Source organism: Elephas maximus, chromosome 7 (assembly GCF_024166365.1).
Source record: "Elephas maximus indicus isolate mEleMax1 chromosome 7, mEleMax1 primary haplotype, whole genome shotgun sequence".
Taxonomy (NCBI): Eukaryota; Metazoa; Chordata; class Mammalia; order Proboscidea; family Elephantidae; genus Elephas; species Elephas maximus.
In genome coordinates, this window is record NC_064825.1 from 118,962,520 (window position 1) to 118,975,481 (window position 12,962).

The 12,962-nt window shown below is 50.7% G+C and overlaps 1 protein-coding gene across 1 annotated transcript; it reads left to right on the plus strand.

Moving 5' to 3' along the window:
• On the plus strand, window positions 1-11,608 carry SMTNL1 (smoothelin like 1). Its single transcript, XM_049891989.1, is given in 8 exon segments — window positions 1-37; window positions 3,803-4,560; window positions 4,779-4,911; window positions 5,036-5,087; window positions 7,339-7,497; window positions 7,666-7,780; window positions 7,949-8,100; window positions 11,456-11,608. Coding segments are annotated over 7 exon segments (1,512 nt in total). The 5' UTR covers window positions 1-37; window positions 3,803-3,804; the 3' UTR covers window positions 11,601-11,608.
• Window positions 11,609-12,962: the final 1,354 nt, after the last annotated feature.

Genomic DNA, 12,962 nt, shown 5'->3' on the forward strand with positions numbered 1-12,962 from the left:
AGGAGCTACTCTCAAGCCGAGGCAAGAGGCCCCACAGGTAGGAGAAGCCCTGGACCCTTTCTTAGAGTCCTGTCCCCAGCTGCCAACCCCAACTCCCACCTTCCAATGCCCAGAGGCTTCATGCAGGTCCCCGCAGTTGGAGAAGCCCAGGCTCCTTTCTAATTCTCTCCACTGCTATCTGCTAACTCTCCTTAGATCCCAGGGGTTAGGGACACAGTCTTGGGGTCGGGCCACCTGAGATCGTCTACAGGGCAGCCTGTAGGTGGCCATCAGTGAGGAGGACCTCACAGGGGTGGAAGGGGCCTTGCACATCTCATCTGTCCAGTTGGGTTGGGAGAGAGACTCTGAGCAGCTGAGAACGGTCTCTCCAAGGGAAGGTTCCTGGCTGGAGTAGGGGAAAGTCAATGTTTCAGGGTCACTGGAAGACTGGTGGCAGGGGATGGCAGAGGCATCAGCGGAACCATCAAGCGTGGCCTGTACTACCTGGGCTTGGAACTTGGGCTCCTGGGTTCTTGTCCTGCTCTGCCCAGAGAAACAGGAAGAGGGAGTGGGGAATATCAGGTGTGCTGCTTTGGACACAACATGGGGATGGTGGGGAGGCTTCTACAGTGTAAGCAGGGAAAGAGGAGGTCCCTGGGTGGTACAAACGATTTGGTCTACTAACTGGAAGGTTGGTGGATGGAACCTACACAGTGGCACCATGAAGAAAGACCTGGCAATCTGAGTCTGTAAAGATTACAGCCAATGGGGAGTGGGAGGGAGGGGAGAAGGGAAGGAGGGGGAGAAACTTTCATGAAGGGCCTACTGTGTGCTTAGGAGAAAGAGCTGAACTCCTCAGCATATCTGATTGTCCTTCCCCACCAGAGGCATGCTCCTCACTCTGGGCTGGGGCCATTGAACGGACACTGAGCTCAGGAGACAGTTGGGAGCAGCATCTTTGGCAACAGCACTGGACTGGAAGTCAGGAGACTTGGGTTCTAGGAATGGTTTAGCCATTTACTTATTGTCCTATGACTTAAGAGACTTAAACTCTCTGAGCCTCAAATTCCTAATCTGTAAAATGGGGCCGGTAATGCCTATTCTACTCAGAAGAAAGGCCTTGCCATCTACCTCAGAAAAAGTAGCTATTGAAAACCTTATGGAGCACAGTTCTGCTTTGACACACACAGGGTCACCACGAGTCAGAGTCGACTCAATGGTAACTGGAAACGGGGTTAGCATGTTCTGAAGGGTTAGCATGAAGGGTTATTCTGAAGGGTTAGCATGAAGACTGGCTAAGGTGAAGCAGGGCACTGCAGTAAGCTGTAAACTGCTCTGGAATTATTAACACTGGGGTTGGTGGTGATGTCCTGGTTTCTCAACATTCTGAGATACTTCATGGCTTGTCTATTTATGACAAGCCTGGAGGGTGGGAAGCTGAGGTGATGAAAACACAGGGTGTCTGAGAGAGAGAGAGAGTGTGAGTGTGTACGCATGTGTGTATGTACACCTACCCTTTCCCCTCCACCACTCCAAGTGTGTGGTGTGTAGATGGACAGAAATTAGGAGAGGGAGAGATGGTTGGAGCACTCAGCCACATCCCAGCCAAGTACTGTCACACTCTGAGGTATAAAAAGGGTTTGTTATCATCTTCCTGGCGTTCAGTTCTCTCTGCCTAGTCTCACCAACTAAATGCCCTTGAGGCCATGTCAGGATGTTACCCTGGGACAGGGCTGAGCAGAGGGCAGACCCACCCCGTGGAAGCCGATGCCAGCCACACTGAGACAGCATGCCCTCATGCCAGGCGCTCCTCTAAACACTTTCTATGCATTTGCTTCCTTAGTCCTCCACTGCCCTAGATCTAGACCAACTCAGGCCTTGTCAGTGGGAACTGAAGCCCGAGAGGCAAAGGGACGTACCTGCTCAGGTCTCAGGTGAGTGGTGGAGTGAGTGAGTGGGAGGCCAGTTCCATGTCCTCCTGACTCCCTGCCTCCCTGCTAACGTACATTTCATCTCTCAGGCTGATTTTTTTCCCTCTCACCTTAATACAGTGCTGGACCTGCTGAACTACAAAGGGTGTCTTAATTTCTTAGTGCTGCTAGAACAGAAATGCCACCAGTGGGTGGCTTTAACAAACAGAAATTTGTTTTCTCACAGTGAGGAGGCTAGAAGTCCAAATTCAGGGCACTGGCTCTAGGGGAAGGCTCTCTGTCCACTCTAGGGTAAAATCCTTGTCTCAACTTCTCTAACTGACCATCCTTAGAGATCCTGGGCTTATAGACTGGTCTGCTTCCATTGTCTTCAGATAGTGTTGGTCTTCCCCTCGTGTCTGCTGTCTTCTGTACCTAATCTGCTCCTTTGTATCTCAGAAGTGATTGGTTTAAAACACACCCAACACTGATACTGCCTGATTAACATAACAGCGAAAACCCTACTCCCAAATGGGATCACATGCACAGGCATAGGGGCTAGGATTTACAACACGTATTTTGGGGGGACACAATTCAAGCCAAAACAAAGGGGTAGTGTGAGTACCTTCCCAAACCCCAGCCTGTTTCGTAAGAAATGGTATGAGTACTGAATCCAGGAATTGTAGGGCTCTGGTCTGGGGGCAGGAAGACCCGAGTGGGCAGCAGGAACAGAGCCCTGTCTCTAATCTGCCTGTCCTCCTGCCTCCCATCCTCTGTCCCAATTACCCAGGTACCCTGGGTACTGTCACCAAGAAAGATGGCACTGCCAAAGCAAGAGATATTTTTAGCCAGTGACAAGAGTGTCCCTGCCTCTGTCCTCCTGAGTCACACCCTGAGCCCTATTTGGGGATTGTTTTCTTTGTAACCAGACCCCCAAGAAGGCCAGGGGGATGAAGGAGTGGCCTTGTTCCTGGGACCCACCTGTTTGTGTAGATCTTACAGTAAGTACAAGGCTTGAGTAGGAAACCATAAGTTGAGGTGCCATAGCCCTCCCTTCCCTTGGGGCCAACGGAGGGTCAGATTCCCCTGCCAAGGCTAGGGAGAAAATGTTTCCAGTCTTCACCAAAGGACACGCTTCCCTGCCCAGGCCCACTGTTTCTAAGAACCCCAGGCTGGCCCAGCTGACGGAACCCTAGACACTAGCTGGCCCTGAGTTTCCCAGATTCCAGGTGCTTTTACACCACCCCCATGATTGAGCCACATCTGTGTCACCTGTACTCGGGTTTCCTGAATGCTTTCCTTTGGATTCACTCATTTTTAAACTCAATCAATTTATTTTTAAAAGAATCTTTAAAAAAAAATAATAATAATCTTTAGATCACCATTGGAAATGGAAACTCAATATCGCTTGCCAGAAATAGAAGGCAACTGTAAAAGTAAACACAATGGAAACAAAAGAGTGTTATTAAATGCTATCTAGATACTGTATTCCTGCTTGCTCTGGGCTCTGAGCCCAAGGCTGGCTGTGTCCCCTAACAGGGGAGAGTAGCAATTGCTCCACAGGTGTTAGAGGCATGCTGGTATCAAATTGTGACCATCTGTTGGTTTAATCTGAAGGAATGCAAAATCATTGGAAAGTCATTATGCTGTCTAATGTTCTTTTTTAAAGACAAAGCGGTAGCTTATACAGGGCCCTTTAGGTGGACACTGCCCAACATCAAGTCAACGTAGCCCAGCTCTCCCACCTTTTGGAAAGCAGGGCTCTTTCCTTTCATTTTACTCCAGGAAAAGTGGATGCTGGGTCACATATCCAAGTAGTGGAGGGACCTGGACTGAACCCCAGGCCTCCTGACCCCTAGACCGGTGCTCGCTGAGATCGGGCATGACCAGGCCTGCTTGTCTTCTCTTCCCAGAGATGGAGCAGAAGGAAGGGAAGCCCTCAGAGGATAAAATCACTGTCTCCCCAACCACAGAGGACCCTGGGACCCTGAGAGATGGAGCCTCTGCAGAGAAGGAGGGTGAAGGCACAGCTGGGAAGACTGTCCAAGACCAGGCTCCAGATGGGGCAGGAAAGCCAGAAAATGCACCAGCTGAATTCCAGGGAGAAGCAAATGGGTTAGATGAGGTCAAGGTGGAATCTGAAGGGGAGGCCAAGGCTGAACTTAAAAAAGAAGATGGTGGGAAGGAAGAGACCACAGGGGCCTCTCAGGAGAAGACTGACAGGAAAGAAGAGACCAAATCTGAACTCAAGGAGGCTGTGGAAAAAGAAGAGGCCACATTGGCCTCTGAGAAGCTGAAAGCTGACGAGAAAGAAGCCAAGCCAGGATCCAGGGAGAAAGCTGACGTGGATGACGAGGCCAAGGATGAACTGAAGCAGGCTGCCGATGAGGAGGAAGAGGCCAAGGCTGAACCCAAGGAGGCTGATGGGAAAGAGGCAGCCGTGGTGGCCCCTCAGGAGGAGAGCAAAAAGATGGAGGAGCCCAAGGCTGAACTCAAGGAGGAGGCTGGTGCGAAAGAAGCCAAGACGGAATCTCAGAAGAAGGCTGTTGTGAATGATGAGGCTAAAGCTGGACCTCAGGAGGTTGATGGGAAAGAGGAGGCCGAAAGTGATGCTAAGAAGGAGGTGAGCGAGGCAGAGGAGAGGGAGAAGGCTCCATGAAGTGGGGAGGCAGCCATGTCTCCTGACCCTGGAGAACAAACCTCCCTGCCTTACTCCCTTTGGAAAGTCCAGTCCTCCCCACCACTGATATCAGGTGACTGGGGTGGGGAAGGTGGAGGACAGGGATGAAGCATTGCGGCTTAGTCTGCCTTTAGATCTTTCTGAAGGTCTCACAAAGCCTGGGGCAGGTGCTTGTGTGACCATGGCCACATGGACCATGTTTGTTCCAGGAATCTGGTGGTATCGATGAAGAGCAGGACCAGTACGTGGAGGGAGGACCAGAGGAAGGGGTAGGGGTGGTCCCCAGCTCCCCGGATGAGTGGCCTGAGAGTCCCACGGACGAGGCCCATGGCCTCAGCCCCGGTGAGTGGGAGTCCAGGGGGCCCACAGGCACTGCAGGGGCAACCCTGGGGCAGTGGGAGGAGGGGGTGCAGAAAGCGTGTCATGGGTAGCCTCAGCCTCCCCCCTTCCGGTTCCTTTCCTTCAGATGGGGTGCCCCCAGAAGCAGAAGCTTCTGGAGAGACCAGTCCTTCTGCCAGGTAATGTCAACCTTCAGGGCTCCAACTCCAACTCCCCCTACCACCTGCTCCTTTCCAAGTATACCATCACCTCAGCCTGCCCCTCCCTCCCCCAGCACCTGATCTTGAGACACTCCAGAATTCCTGCACTCAGACCCCTATCCCAGGGCAGAGCTCAGGGAACCAAAGGAGCCAGAGGTAGGAAGGAGCGTGGAGGACACCTGGTCCACTTCCCACTCCACTGCTGAAGTCTCCTTCCTGGGAGTTCTGAACCTTGCAGCTCAGCCTGTTTCCATGGTGTCAGCATCATGCATAAGAGCATGGTCAGAAAGCCTGAGTTTGGACAATGGCTTTGCCACTTACCTGCTGTGTGACCTTGGCCATGCCACTTAGCCTTTTCTTGTCTGTGGAGCGGGCATAATAATTGTACCTATCTTATCAGATTGTTCTGAGGCTTAAATGATGTAATGTGTGTAAAGCACTTAGCACAGTGCCTGGTGCATAGTAAACCAAAAAAACTCATCGCCTAGACAATAGATAAGTGGTAACTGTGGTGAAGGATAAGACAGTACACAGTACTGGGGAAGCCAGCACAACTTGTACAAGGCAAGGTCGTGGAAGCTCCATAGACACATCCAAACTCCCTGAGGGACCGAATTGCTGGGCTAAGGGGACCCTAGTCTCAGGGAACATTTAGCTCAATTGGCATAACATAGTTTATAAAGAAAATGTTCTACATTCTACTTTGGTGAGTAGTGTCTGGGGTCTTAAAAGCCTGTGAGCAGCCATCTGAGATACAAGACTGGTCTCACACCTTCGGGAGCAAGGAATAATGAAGAAAACTAAAGATACGAGGGAAAGATTAGTCCAGACCACATCTACCATGGCCTCCACCAGACTGAGTCCAGTAAAACTAGATGGTGCCCGGCTACCACCACTGATTGCTCTGACAGGGATCACTATAGACATTTCCAGACAGAGCTGGAGGAAAATGTAGAACAAAATTCTAACTTACAAAAAAAGACCAGACTTACTGGTCTGACTGAGACTGGAGAAACCATCACAGTATGGCCCCCAGACACCCTTTTAGCTCAGCAACGAAGTTACTTCCAAGGTTCACCCTTCAGCCAAAGATTAGACAGGCCCATAAAACAAAACAAGACTAAGGGGCACACCAGCCCACAGGCAAGGACTAGAAGACAAGACGAAACAGGAAACAGGTAAAAGGGAACCCAAGTTCGAGAAGGGAGAGTGTTGACATGTCGTGGGGTTGTTAACCAATGTCATAAAACGATATGTGTACTAACTGTTTAATGAGAAAATAGTTTGTTTTGTAAACCTTCATCTTTAGTATAAAAAAACAAACAAACCTCATTGCTGTCAAGTCAATTCTGACTCATAGTGACCCTATAGGACAAACTAGAACTGTCCCATGGGTTTCCAAGGAGCAGTTGGTGGATTCGAACTGCCAGCCTTTTGGTTAGCAGCTGTAGCTCTTAACCACTGCATCACAGCCTTATTCTTGCCACTGCACAACTTTAGTCATTAGAAGAATCTTCCTTTATACTGAGCAGAAATCAACCTCGTCACTTTCTTAAGGAAAAATACACGAAACAAAACAAACCAGTTGTCGAGTTGACTCCGACTCAAGGCGACCCCATGTGTACAGAGTAGAACTGTGCTCCACAGGGTTTTCACGGGTGTGACCATTTGGAAACAGATCGCCAGGCCTTTCTTCCAAAGGGCTTCTGGGTGGGTTCAAACCGACAAGCTTGAGTTAGTAGCCCAGAGCTTAGTTGTTTGTGTCACCCAGGGACATCTAGGAAAAGTTAACCAGTGAATATTCACGGGGTGCTCATGCAGCTGTGTGGTAGGCAAGCTGGGTGCTTTATATTTACCTCTTCATATGGCCCTTAGAACCATCTTGAGAGGTTTTCTTGTCCCCATTTTACAGATGAGGAAGCTGAGGCTCAGAGAAATGACGTGGCAGTTCCAAGACCACACAGCAAATAAGAGGCAAAGGCAGAATTCAAACTCAGGTCAGCCCTCAGGCTTGTCCTAGTTCTGCTCAACATCCCCACCAGATCCTGGAGGTTAGAACTGGCTTCATCCTTCTCAACCCTCTCCCAGTGCCAGGTGCAGAATCCATGTGTGCCGAGTATGGGCAACACACTGCACGTGTCCCTTTAGACTGCAGTGACCCCCAGCCCCTCCCTGTACCGTGTAAGAGCTGCTCCCAGCCCCTCTCCCCTCTCCGGACTTTTCCACCTAGTGAGTCTTCTCCCAGCGATGTGGCTCAGAGTCCCACGGAGCCCTCTCCCCCGATGGAAAAGAAGAAGGAAAAGGCCCCAGAGCGCAGGGTGTCAGCTCCTACTCGGCCCCGGGTGGCCCGTGCACAGAACCGCAAAGCCATCGTGGACAAGTTTGGCGGGTAGGACGCAGGCCAGAGCTGGCTAGACTCTCCCTGGAAACCAGGACGGGCAGAAGTCTGAGGGGCAGCGGAGAGGCGAAGCTAGGGTGGGGGCCTGATATCTGGGGGTGCGGCTCCTTCCTGACCCAGCCCTCTCTGGCCTGACCATCTATACCCTTGCCCTCACAGGGCAGCCTCGGGCCCCACAGCCCTGTTCCGGAACACAAAGGCAGCGGGGGCAGCCATTGGCGGGGTCAAAAACATGCTGTTGGAGTGGTGCCGGGCCATGACAAAGAAATACGAGGTGGGCAAGGGACCCTTCCAGGGCAGCAGTGCCTGGGAGGCTCTGAGTGTGCAAAGCTCAGAGGGTAGGAGGGTGGGATGGGGGCCAAGTCCCAGCCTCCCAGGCCCTCTGGCTGGAGATTCACTGTGGCCCCCTCTGCACCCTACCCGCCTGCCATGTCTCCCACAGCACGTGGACATCCAGAACTTCTCCTCCAGCTGGAGCAGCGGCATGGCCTTCTGTGCCCTCATCCACAAGTTCTTCCCCGATGCCTTTGACTACACTGCGCTGGACCCCACGCAGCGCCGGCATAACTTCACCCTGGCCTTCTCCACCGCTGAGTAAGCCAAGAGATGGCGAGGCAGGGTTGGGGCTCAGGGCAACCCAAGAGGAGGGCTGGTTTCACAGGGGTGGAGAGGGGAGTAGTCAGATTGCTGTGGTGGCCACGCATTCATTCTTCCAACAAAAATCTGTGAGCACCGGGCACTGTTTCAGGCCCAGGGGATACAGCAGTGGGTAAAACAGACAAAATCCCTGCTCTCCCATGGCTAACATTCTAAAGGAAGAGACAGATCATAAATACACACAAAACAGTTACGGTCACGTCGACTCAGACTCATGTGATCCCACGTGTGTGAGAGTAGAACTGTGCTCCAAAAGGTTTTCAATGGCTGCTTGGAAGTAGATCACTAGGCCTTTCTTCCGTGGTGCCTCAGGGTAGACTCGAGTCTCCAAACTTTTGGTTGGTAGCTGGGTGCTTAACTGTTTGCATCAGTCAGGGACTCCAAACACACAAACAGATATTACATAAAATACCAGGTGGTGATAGGATCTAAAGAAAAATTAGGCAGAGAAAGGGATGGAAGAGAGGCTGGCCTGCGGTTTTGGGTAGGGTGGTTACAAAGACTTGGGGTCAGATTCTGACTCTGCCATTTGTTAGCCATGTGATCTTGGACAGGCTTTCTGAGCCTCATATTCTGATCTCTAAAATGGGAATGATGGTTCCTCTTTTAGGGAGTCACTGTGAGAATTAGGTAAAGCCACTACTGCAGTGCCTATCCCACAGTCAGTACTTCTAAAAAATCCTCGCTGCTGTTATAACATAAGGAAAGATGTCAGTTATGAGCCTTGTACAAACGGTTAACTGGTTTGGTGTGAAGATTAAGTGTGAGAAGTAAGGGGGCCCCTGCCACAGCCATCATACCTCACTGCCCCTGTTCCAGAACTATCCTCTGATCCCATGGATAAGAGCAGGGAGCCGGTGGTGCTAGAGCCCCCAACGGGCCCCATCAGCTGTGCTACTGGTGGGAGTCCTGCCCTGAGCCCAGTCTCAATACCATGAAGAGTTTGCCTCTCCCCTGTCGGGGACGGCACCCCAACGTGCACTCAGGAGCTGGCCACTGCATCAGCTGTGGGGTGCCTGTCTCATTCTTTGAACCTCTCCAGCCTGCACCCCTCCCCCAGCCCCTAGGCCAGGCCAGCTTGGATTTCGGGCCAGCTGTCTCTGCCCAGGAGAGGATTTCCACTGGAGCCCTGACTTGTCTTACTGCCAGCACCCGCAGCTGGCTTCAGAGCCTGCTGAGACCCAGCTTCAGAGCACAGGTGCTAGAGGGCCAGGCAGCCCCGGGGGTTGAGTCCCGGCTGTGTGACTAACTTCGACCTTGGGCATATCACCAAAACGCTCTGAGTCTCCAGTTCCCCTTCTGCTGGTTGAGGATGGAAAATCAAACCAAACCCGTTGCTGATGAGTCGATTCCGACTCATAGCAACTCTATAGGGCAGAGTAGAACCTCCCCATAGAGTTTCAAGGAGTGCCTGGTGGATTTAAACTGCCAACCTTTTGGTTAATAGCCGAGTTTTTAACTACTGTGCTACCAGGGCTCCATGGTTGAGGAAGAGTAAATGAGACCATTCAAGGGGAAGCAACCCGCATGAGGGAGTGAGGACTTAATGTGGTAGCTTCAATAATTACCAGGAGTAGCACGAGGCCCCAAAGGGCAGCAGGGGGGATTCATGTTACATAGAAGAGAACTTGTACCAGGTTCCACGCAGTTCCTCAAACACACCAAGTGCTCCTGCCTCAGGGCCTTTGCACATGCTGTTCAGTCTGTCTGGAATCCTCTTCCCCAGATACACATACGACTCACTCTCTTAAGAAGCCTTCCCTAAGCACCTCATTAAAGAATAACAGACCCCTCTCTAACATAGGAACATACCCTGGAAAGTCCTATAGCAGGTAGCTTCCCTTGGGGAGAGTCCCTGGGTGGCTAAAATGGTTAAGAGTTCAACTAATAGCCAAAAGGTTGGTAGTTTGAAACCACCCAGGAGCACCTTGGAAGACAGACCTGGCAATCTGCTTCCAAAAGGTCACAGCCTTGAAAAGCCTACGGAGCAGTTCTACTTTGCACATATGGGGTCTCCATGAGTCAGAATCAACACAACAACAACAACACAGCATCTATGCTCATAGACGGCTTCATCGGCGAATTCTACCAAACATTCTAGAAGTGATTCCGGTCCTTAAACTTTTCCAAAAATTGAAGAGGAGGGAACAATTCCTAACTCATTCTGAGGTTAGCATTACCCTGATACCAAAACCAAAGACACCACAAGAAAACTACAAAGTAATATCCCTTATGAATACAGATGTAAAAATCCCCAACAAAATACTACTAAACCAAATCCAAAAGAATATTAAAAGGATTATACATCATGACTAAGTAGGATTTATCCCAGGAATGCAAGGGTGGTTCAACATTAGAAAAGCCATCAGTGCAATATGCCACACAAGCAGAACAAAGGAAAAGAACCACACAATCATCTCAGTTGACACAGAAAAGGAACGTATATCTGGCACCCTGTCTTCCTTCCCTGCCTTACATTCCTCTCTGCCACCCCTCACCTTCAGATGTACTGTCCCGTTTACATGTTTGTTTACTCTCTGTCCCCTGCCACGAGAATGTCAGTGCCGAGAGAGTAGAGAAGGTTGGTTTTGTTCACTGCTGAATTCCCAGGGTGCCTGGTATATAGTGTTATTGTTGTTGGGTGTCACTGAGTTGATTCAACTCATAGAAGCCCCTTGTGACACAGTAGAACTGCCCCCATAGGATTCTCTAGGTTGTAATCTTTACAGAAGCAGATCACCAAGTCTTTCTTCCCCAGAGCCACTGGCGGGGTTTGAACCACCAATCTTTCGTTGGCAGCTGAGCACTTGGCCATTGCACTACCAAGCACCTTTGGCATACAGTAGGCCCTCAATAAATACACGTAGACCGAACGAAGCCCTGGAGATGTTGCAGCAGCAAGGCAGCACTCTGGCTGAGACTGGATGTCTGCATTTTACATTTGTGTGGAGAAACCAGGCTTAAGGGGCTCCTGGTTCTAGAGGCTAGATACACCTGCCTTTTTAAGGGGTGGGCTACTGTAGAACTAGGCCAGAAGTTCTGCTCCCAGGGAAGGATGCACAGTGCAATGAAAACACAGCCTTTAGAGTCAGACCAAGCTGGTTACAAGTCTTGACCCTGTTGGGACCTCAGTTACTTCATCTGTGCAATGGGTTGGTTAGCTTAGAGGATCTCCCAGCTCTGACATACATCCTTCTATGGATTTCATCCTCACTGGGCTGCCTCACCCCTTCCGTTGGCTCCCACATCCTTTGCCTTTGACCTCTGCTCCCCGCCCACCCCTATCCTGCAGGAAACTGGCTGACTGTGCCCAGCTGCTGGAGGTGGATGACATGGTGCGCCTGGCAGTACCCGACTCCAAGTGCGTCTACACTTACATCCAGGAGTTGTATCGCAGCCTCGTGCAGAAGGGACTGGTGAAGACCAAGAAGAAATAAGGTGCTGACCGACCCTATGGGCAGAAGTGGGCAGGGCGCCCAGCTGACCAGCCCATGGGCCTAAGGCTCATCTGCTCCAAGGAGGGTGCAGAGGTGAGCTCAGGCAAGGGCAGGTGTATCAGTCTGACCTGTATTAAAAGTACTTTTGTAAACCCCTGTCTGGCCCCTCTGTGCTCCCTCCATACCCATCTGAGAACCTATCTCTTCTGACGCAGGAGTTGGTTTCCTCAGCCATGACCTGGAGAGATCTTCTCAACAACTGTCCAACGTGTTTGGAAGGACAATAACCCAGTGGGTGGGCGTTGGACACTGGGAGTCAGGCAGATCTGGGTCCCACCACTAATCAGCTGTGTGGCCTTGGGCAAGTGGGTTAACCTCACTGAGCCTCCACTGACAGTTCCAAAAGGGGATAGTAAGAGTTCAACCTCGTGGAGGTGCTATGAGGATTATATGAGAAAATGAAATAATGGGCCAAAATGGTCAGTAAGTGGTGGCCAAAACTAAAACAACAACAGCAACAAAACCCCAAACCTTACAATTCAAGCCAGCAATGGTGCTTTTCCCAATTCCCTTTTCCTCTTTCCACCTTCCATACTTCTCTCAGGTTAGGGGACTCCTGGGCAGAAGCCAGAAACCCTGGGGGCATAGTAGTGAGGAGCTATGGCTACTAACCAAAAGGTTAGCAGTTCAAATCCACCAGGCGCTCCTTGGAAACTCTATGGGGTAGTTCTACTCAGCAGCAGTGGGTTTGGTTTGGTTTTGGTTTTGGGCAGAAGCTCAAGCAGAGGAGTCTCTAGAAATCTCACACAAACTGAGTTAGCTGGGTCTGGAGTGGTTCCCTTGACTTGAAGATACCCCCACATTCTGTCTCTTGAAAGACAGTGGCTTCCAGGAGCTTCCAACAATTGCAACCAGAAAGTTCTTCCTTCAGGTTAAGTTAATCCCTCCAACTATGGCAGAAGTTCTGGTTTGTGTTTTTCCACTGCTCATTGGAGATGAACCCCTGAGATGATTATAATTTTCTGCTGACAATCCTGTCTGCTTTATCTGCCTTTTGGAGCACGTGTGTTGATAAGAGCAGCTTGTGGGGTTAAAAATATATACATATATATATATATAGCCAGCTTGGCACAGTGCAGGTGGTGTGGACTCTGTACTGACTGGCAGTGTGTTGTTGTTGTGTTCCACTGAGTCCATTCCAACTCATAGCAACCCTATATAACGGAGTAGACCTGCCCCATAAGGCTTCCAAGGCTGTAATCTTTATAAGAACAGATCGCCAGGTCTTTTCTCCCACAGAGTCGCTGGTGGGCTTGAACCATGACCTTTCAGTTAGTAGCCGAGTGGTTAATGATTGCCACC